This window comes from Xenopus tropicalis, chromosome 5, assembly GCF_000004195.4.
Source record: "Xenopus tropicalis strain Nigerian chromosome 5, UCB_Xtro_10.0, whole genome shotgun sequence".
Lineage (NCBI taxonomy): Eukaryota > Metazoa > Chordata > Amphibia > Anura > Pipidae > Xenopus > Xenopus tropicalis.
This window is the reverse complement of record NC_030681.2, coordinates 67164097-67172982: the sequence shown is the minus strand read 5'-3', so window position 1 is coordinate 67172982 and position 8886 is coordinate 67164097. Positions and strand designations below refer to the sequence as shown.

The following is an 8886-nucleotide window of genomic DNA, read 5'->3' as shown; positions in this document are numbered from 1 at the left end:
CAAATATAATGTTTATGAGTAAGATGTATGTGTCTTCGTACACTGAGCTGTTATTTGTGGGACTTCAAGCTTCAGGTAAACAATATCCTCTGACTGTTTCTTAATGTTGGGCATAATAACATGAAATGTCATGCTTAAATTAATCTTATTCTTATATGTCGCACAGATTCCACTCTTCTTAATTATTTTCACACATACAGGTCACTCACAATAAGGGACTAAAATATTACTGTGAAAATCTCCCAGTGTAGACTGTCAAATTATGCTGAATTGCATACACAAATGGATGACTATTAAAGGTGGGCATACACGCACCGATAATATCGTACGAAACCTCGTTTCGTACGATATTCTGTGCGTGTATGGTATGTCGGCGAGTCGACCGATATCGCAGGAAGCTGCTGATATCGGCCGACTCGCCGATCGGACCAGTTTGAAAATTTTGATTGGGCGCCATAGAAGGCGCCTGACCAAAATCTCCCTTCAGCGCTGAATCGGCAGAAGGAGGTAGAAATCCTATTGTTTCTACCTCCTTACCTGCCGATTCAGCCCTGAATGGTGTGTGGCGGATCTGACGATGTTTGTTGCACGAAACATCGTCAGATCGCCACGTGTATGGCCAGCTTAAGAATACATACCTACCTTTAAATATTTGATGTAGCTAACATTCCTTAGGTGCTGACTCTTGACGCTTGGAACACTAATTACTTATTTAAGTTGCTAACATCATGCATGCTTTGCTTATACTAAGGTAGCTGTAATCTATAATAACATGGGGCATTTTCCATGTAGACATATATTCTTGTGACAGACCAGATCTGACTCTTATGCCCATCTTTGTGTGACATAATGATAAGGATGACATATTTTGCACATAGTGACAAGCTGGAACTGATCTAGCAACTGCTGTCCACTGACATTAGTGGACAGGTGATTTGCAAATATGAATATCCATTTGAAAGAAAATTTGCTTTACAGAGGTTTCAAAAATTCCAGTCTCCAACTTCAGACGGAGACAGTCACATTGTTCCTGCACTCCATGGGGCTTTTGAACTTTATACACCACAATACAGTTTTGCTATGTTAATGTTCCAGCAATTATTTAAAAATTTTAACAAGTCCGAGGAAAATTAGAAAGCCCCAACTTCAGTTCCCCAGGGCCGGTAAGGCTTACTGCTTACATTTCCACCAGCCTGCCGTGGACTTGAAGTTAAAGACAAAGGTGAAGCAATTGCTGTTGCAGCAGATGCTGCCATTGCTGCTGCTGCTGCTCCTGGAGGAAGGACTGGAAATGCTCCAGCAAAGGAAAGAGGAAAACTCTGTGCAGCAGCTGCAGCTGCAGCGTGGACTGTGGCAGAGAGGGAAAGCAAGGAGGTAGACAGAGGAGGAACACCTGGAGGTACACTGCCTGCAGCAGGCACTCGGAGAGCAGCATCAGCATGGGCAAATGTTGCTGTGAGGAGTGCAGACCCATGTTGTGATGGCAATTCTGTAGCTGTGGAAAGTCTGCAGGTCATGTTGTCTGAGGAAGAGAGTCCATTCTGCTGGAGCAAGGCAGCGGGGAGGTGGTGAAATGCTGCAGCCCAGTGATGGGGATGCAGGGAGTGCTGGTGCGGTGCAACTGTTGATGTCATGGCTACTGCTTCCCTTTGAGAGGCACAAGAGCTAAGATGGGAGACAAGCCGTACTCTCAGGGGATCTGATGAATCCAGGCCTTCAACAGAACCAAGGTATCTTGCAACCTCTGTTAAACATTCCCGAAATCCAATGCTCATGAAGTCCATTGCCAGAGCATGTGCATCAAAATAACCTTTATAAGAAAACACATAAAATGAAAAATTAAATAAGTCTTGTGAGAGCTGATGTTCTTTCTGCAATTACTATCATGCATACACATCACTTTTTTTCACCTTGAAAATTGCAACACTAGAAACTGAAGGGAGTAGGAAGTACAAAGAGAAGTAAGTGACCACATATAAGTCATGGAACTCTGATCTCCTACCACAATCTGCACTGCTTACCACCAAACCTGGAAATCTGACCAACTTCCCCCCTTTATCAAACCATTCAAAACTTTCAGCAGCTTCTCTCTATTGCTCAGCTTTCAGCATTTTGCCTCCCCTTTGCTGCTTCTCTGCAAGCTTCCTTGACCATGGTACCCCTCAGACATTTTGCCAGTACTGTCATTGGCATGTACAACTTCCAATAACTTCAATGTAATGCACAACTCCCAGCATTTGGCTACACTGCATGTATACACTGCACTCAGGGCTTAGCAATACAAAAAATACAGCTTTAAGTTTCAAAGACTATGTGGCAAATTTACTAAAACTTTAACTTTTCTATTTCAATAAACTCATTTCCACGAATGTCTGACATTTACTAAAAAGTCTGAACTGAAAAAGTATGTGCAGGAAAAGTCACAGAAAAGTCACGAAACTGCAACTCTTTCAAACTGTTGCACAAAAACAGCTTCAAAAAATCTGAAAATCTCTAATATTTTAAAGCAACACAGGATACTCCAGGGAAGGGACATCTGCCATTGACTTCTACATGATCTCGACAAGTTTTAGCTGGTAAATGGTTGGATTTGTATTTTTAGCAGTTTGTCACATAGTAAATCTTGAAAAGTCACAACATTTTGAAAAAAGAAAATACAACTGTCAGTAAATGGCACCCTAAATGTGACCTATGTCCAGGACAATCAATGTCCCTAAAACACTTTATGCCACCCTAGTAAAACTGATACCAAAACACACAGATTGTCACTGTAACTGCGGTAACATAATGCAATTATGTTGACATTATTATAGTACTGCTTATTGGCATCTGGTGGTACTGCAAGTTGGCACATCCTGAAAATACCACTCAGATTTTTCTTTTTGTCCACTAATAAGTATTATTCAGTATTTCTTCATAAATAAATCTATGGTGTTTGCTATTTCTTGAGCTACAGTAAACAGGGAAACTAAAGCTACTCCATGATTAGTCCTTGTGAGGTTGATAATTAGATTACCAGGGCACAATTAATCCCCTACAGAATGGACTCCTGCTAAAAGGGAGTCACACTGGAAGAAATAACAATAAATATGATTTCCATGATTAAATAAACCAAAAAGTATGTTCAGCACAAGGCCTGTGTTATTGACCTCATGTTAAACATAGAAGTATATTTTAGTGTTACCAGGCACGTTTTCCAATTTATTTCATAAATGCATGTTAGAGGGCTACACTAATTGCATGAAAATTAAACTGCAAACAGTGGAGCCCTTCTGGCTGGATTTTCTAGATATGTTCCTAAATTTTTAAGCAAACTAGTAAACCTAGTAGATGACAAGCGTGGGGCTAGGTAGTATTGCTTTGAACAGCATTACTATAGTACTTGGCCTAGCTCTGCTGTAGGTAATGTGTTCCAAGTTTCCATAATTCATCTAGAGATGGGTGAAAAGAATGTGGATAGTGCTGGTTTTATTGATGTTTGGAGTCTTTGCAGCAATGCCATTTTGCAAGGATTTTGTCAAAGATTTTTTTTCTTTTGCAGTATACAAGCAGATTATACTAAATAATAATAATATAGGTTAAGGGTTGGGTCAAATGTATATAAAATAATAAAGGTAACTGTAAAAAGTATAAGATTTTCTAAAATGTAATTTAAAACAAAAAAATGTGTAAGGTACAGATTCTTGAGATTTGCTTTGAGAACTTCAACTAACAACTGCAGTTGTCTTCTCTGCTGGAAGAAGGATGCAGTTATGCAGTGGAGTTGTGGTAATTCAATGTGTCAAAAGTCTTTGGTAATACAATCCATTGCATTGCTTGAAACCAAATAACGTAGCAGAGAAAAAAAAATTAAGAACATCAGGTCTTAAAACGCTTGACAAAAAACCATAATGGTGCCTCTCATCCTGTATTGTGGGGTAACAACATTCCTGGGGAAGTTTTCCCATGGCTGTGCTGATGCAATATGTCCCTCCCAGCCTCACACACAAACACACGCACAGAGCAGATGAAAGGGTCTGGCTTTCTCTGTACTATACTGACATTAACACTGCTGCCTTGATTTCTGTGTCCTGACAGTCTGAGGCATTTTAACGTATGATCTGTTCAGTGGTATAATGCAGGCTTGTATGACATGTTGTGTCACTTAGCAGCAAACAAAGAACATCTTTCTCTGGCATTCCTTCCCGAAAAAAGTTTAATAAGAAAAATATATACACTATGACATACATACGCACTCACTCAGCCCTGAGATGTATACAGTTAATACAGTATACATGTTTTTGACTGGAATGAAAATGAAATATGTCTGAGATATGCCACTTGTTTATAGTATTAGTTTAAAAGTTATGTTTTTATTGAGACTAAAAAAAGCAATTAAATAAGGAAAACATGAACTTTTACTGATGCTATAATTTAAAAGGAACATGAGTGAAATCCAAGTTGCTCTTTTGCAAATGACTGTTCTGGAACTTTAAACAATATGTAAGGAATAAGCTTCTAAAATTCAATTACATTTTCAGGGGTGGGTGTACATTCCCCAAGTGAGGGGTTCTTAAGGATGCTTTGAGTAGGTCACTTATTATAGACTTATTTTGGTGCACACATAGGGTTTTGCATGATAACAAATACTTTAGTATTTATTCAGATCCAGCTGTCTGCACAGTGCACACACATTTTTTTAAAAAGATAATTTCGAATACATGCTAAAAAGAAGGTATTAGTGGCCGTGGTTCTGCTACAACCTTCCTGAAATATTGCTTCCAGGCACAGCTAAAATGACTGGTGCTGGACTGGTTCTGTAAAGCCACATCATTTATGTCCCTATCTGTGCTACACCATATTCAGTTACTTATACTGATTAGGTGCTTCACTCTTAAAACACTGGGTTAAATGGCAGCTGCTAGAGGTAAGAAAAGCCAACTATAGTAAGAAAGCAGGAATCCAAGGTTTGCATTGTGCTTAGCACAGAGACAATCACTCTCCGTTTCCTTTATGACCATTGCACACGAACAAGTATCAAGAATCTTTCCTTTTTTTCTTTTATCAAGACTCACAAAAACAAAAGTAGTCTGGTTAATAAACTGGTTCTTCCCACCTCTCTGCACTTCCTGGGTTTTAAACAGTTATTGCGTCGGGTTCGGCACAGTACAACTGTTATTTCCAGTGTTTTTGTATTTGTTTTGTCTCTGTGCAGTTTCTCGCCGTCTTTGCAAAACTCCAAACAAATCTGTGGCTGGACTGTCGGTGAATGAATCTTCTACTCCCACAGTGTTATGAAAGCAAACACAAGTCTAGGGTCAAGTGCTTCTTTTGTCCCTCTAGTTCTTTCCCACGAGTACAATCCTACCATTAGCATTGATTTCTATTCCTTTTATCCTAAACCGCCTACCACCAATTGTCAAAGGCATGTTTGCTTAGATTTCCATGCACCGTTACAATAAAAGGATATAGACAGTAAAGGCCCTACCTTTGCCTCCAGTTGCCTGCAGCATCTTTAAATGATCCACAGTCATCTGGAGAATTTCAGCTTTTTCCAACTTGGCAGAGCCCTGTACAAAACAGACAAACTTATTACAATGTATAACATCTAAGCCTTTAAATTATGAACTGGCTCTTTAATTAGCTTATGTAAAAGAAAAAAATACAGAACATCATAATCATTTCATTTATTTGAAGGAAAACTATACCCCCAAAATGAATACTTAACCAACAGATAGTTTATATTATGTTAAGTGACCAATTAAAGAATCTTGGCAAACGAAAATATATATATGAGTAAATATTGCCCTTTTGCATTCTTTCGCTTGAGCCACCATTTTGTGATGGGCTGTGTGCTCCCCCAGAGATCACATGACCAGAAATAATGCAGCTCTATCTTTAACAGGAAAAAGTGTGTAACAGGAAAAAGCTCTATCCATTAATTGGCTGATGTGGCCTATCATATATGTGCGCCCTTGTTTGTTTGTGTGCATCACGAATCCTATGATCCCAGGATTTATTTCTTATTTATTTTCTATTTAGGTTTACCCCAATGGCACATACTACTAAAAAAGTATATATATGAACAGGCCTGGATTTGTAGAGAGGCCACAAAGGAAATTTTGCTGCCATATGGAGCAATGGGGACCTCTCCCCACTGTTCCGTATGCACGTCAAAACCTCCGCGCTTGCGTGCGGGGGTTGTGGGCATTATTAGGATGCTGTTTGCGAATGTGCAGCGGTGGGGATAAGAAATCCAGTGCTGTATATGAAAATGGTTTATTAAGTTTAAGCAGGATTTCACATATGAGCTGGCTTATGCAATACATATTTTATTAGAGACCTACATTGTAGGGGGCTATAATTTTCCTTTAATAAACAGTTTTCTTCATCTTTAGTTATACCCTACCACCTTTCCATATACTTGTTTTGTGCTATATAAATTAACTGTGTGCCTAAAATACTGTGTGAGTCAGAGGAAATGTGTTTTATGCTAAATCAAATCTATCTCAAGTCCCAAATGTAACCATACCACCAACTGCCAAATTAACTAAAGGCTCAAACAAAACTCAAAATGATCTATAACCCCAACATTAAAAAGACAAAACCTATTGGTTCACAATTTCCTGGTTTATTAACTGGACTTTTGTTTTCTAGCCATTGGATATTAAAAGGATTATTTAGTTAACATAAGGGCTCTGGCACACGGGGAAGATTAGTCGCCCGCGATTAACCCCCTGTTCGCGGGCGACTAATCTCCCCGAGTTGCCTAGCCCTGCCATCCCACCGGCGAACATGTAAGTCGCCGGCGGGATGGCAGACCCGGCGGAGCGATTTCCGTAAGTCGCCGAAAAAGACTCGCGAGTCTTTTTCGGCGATTTGCGCGAAATCACGCCGCCGCGTCTGCCATCCCGCCGGCGACTTACATGTTCGCCGGTGGGATGGGAGGGCTAGGCAACTCGGGGAGATTAGTCGCCCGCGAACAGGGAGTTAATCGCGGGCGACTAATCTTCCCCGTGTGCCAGAGCCCTAAAGAGTGCTAGATCTTTGCAACAATTACTTTTCTAAGTGTGTTAGAAGTAAACAACCCAGGTTAGATACAAATAATGTGGTATTTAGTATTATTATTAGGTCAATGGTAACAATAGTAACCAAAAACTCTTCAAATGTCCCACAGGAGCAAAGGAATCCCCACTCCATTAATTTAGGAACACTAAAGTAAAAATAGACATTCTAGCCAGATAGGATAGGTATGATAATGATAGACAAAAGGCGTGAGTTGTTCAGTACTGAAATATAGATGGAGAAAACTAAAGTAACTAAGCCTTGTGGTTTAAAGAATGGGTATAACATACCATGTAACAAGCCACAACATCCTCTTTGTTTTGCTGTTTCCTGAGAAAATGTATGTGTTTTTTTCATAGTATCAATATCTATAAAAGAGAGCTAAACATACCACTTTACCTAAGACTGTTGATTCAATGTGCATTGGTCTATTTATAATATATATATATTACTTTCTGTTTTCCCCTCTGGGGCAAGAAGAAACAGATTACCTCTGCACCTGGGACTTATGACATTGCTTATTGCTTTTGTTCCTAACTGACTCCAGAAAACTGTCCTAGCAGAAAACAGCACCATCCTTGGGTGTGTTAAGGGGTATACGCACTAGGTGGTGTTATTCTCCTAACAGACTGAACACCACTGCAAAAATCGTACTGATGGTCCGATCGTCCGATCGTCCGATCATACTAATGTTGTGCTTTTCTCTGGAATAGTACATCAGGCATAAAGTATCCTCAAGTGTGCCACCCTCATTAGTGCTTGGGAGCGGATATCTGGCATATGATACAACGCTGTACAACCAATTTGGGTATAAAAATTAAGCCTGAATTGATGAATGAATTCAAGATTTAGTTCAGAATTCTAAACTCTGAATATTGGCACTTTTCGAATTTGAATTAGACAGAATATACACAGTGGTACTTGAAAGTTTCTGATCCCTTTTAAATTTTTAATATTCTGCATAAATGTGATACGTTTTTCATGAAAGTGCTAAAACTAGATAACGAGAACCCAAGTAAACAAATCAGTAGAAACATCATACTTGCTCATTTATTTATTGAGAAAATGTTCCGAAATTACATATTTGTGTGTGGTAAAAGTAGTTAAAGTGTTATGGCTTGAACAAAGGAGGACCTCTGAAAAAGGTATACAGGTATTGATGCTCACCAAGCTGGAAAAGGTTACAAAACTTTTTCTAAATAGTTTGGACTCTAGTAGTCGACTATCAGGCAGATTATGTACAAATGGGGGCAATTTAACACTACTGATACCTTCTTCAAGAGTAGTTGACAAACAAAGATCACACCAAGACCATGGCCATTCTGAGATTGGCAAATGTTCATGAGTCTACCATCAGAACAAAACTAAATAAAATGGTGTGCATGGCAGGGTTGCAAGGGGAAAGCCACTGCTATCCAAAAAACATTGCTGCCAAAATACAGTTGGCTAAAGATCACATGGATAAATCAGAAGACAATTGTATGAATGCTTTGTGGATGGATGAGACCTAAGTAGAACATTTTGGCTTGAATGAAAAGCTTGTTTAATGAAAGGCAAACCCTGTATTGGATAAAAAAATATATAATCCCAAAAGGAAATGAAAGGGGCACTAAACAAAAAAAAATGTTTTTAACATTTTTTTTTGTTTAGTGCCCCTTTCTTTTCCTTTTGGGATTATATATTTTTTATCCAATACAGTAATGAAAGGTGGTGAATTTAACAACTGGTCAGTGAATCTGGTGAATCCATAGTAGCATTGCTGGTATGGTGTGCTGCCTCCTCAGTATACACTGTATCTGGTTATGCCAATAAACTATGTAAACAATCTAAAGAAAAGAGAGG

At 39.0% G+C, this 8886-nt stretch overlaps 1 protein-coding gene across 1 annotated transcript in view; it reads right to left on the bottom strand.

The window, feature by feature from the left end:
• Window positions 1-578: 578 nt before the first annotated feature.
• Window positions 579-8886, bottom strand: part of hey2 (hes related family bHLH transcription factor with YRPW motif 2) — a 28056-nt gene continuing 19748 nt past the window's right edge. The window contains exons 4-5 of the mRNA XM_002935996.5: window positions 5468-5549; window positions 579-1810 (exon numbers count right to left, since the gene is read on the bottom strand). Coding sequence (XP_002936042.2) covers window positions 1131-1810; window positions 5468-5549 — 762 coding nt within the window. The 3' untranslated portion in view covers window positions 579-1130. The remainder of the gene's footprint in view (window positions 1811-5467; window positions 5550-8886) is intronic.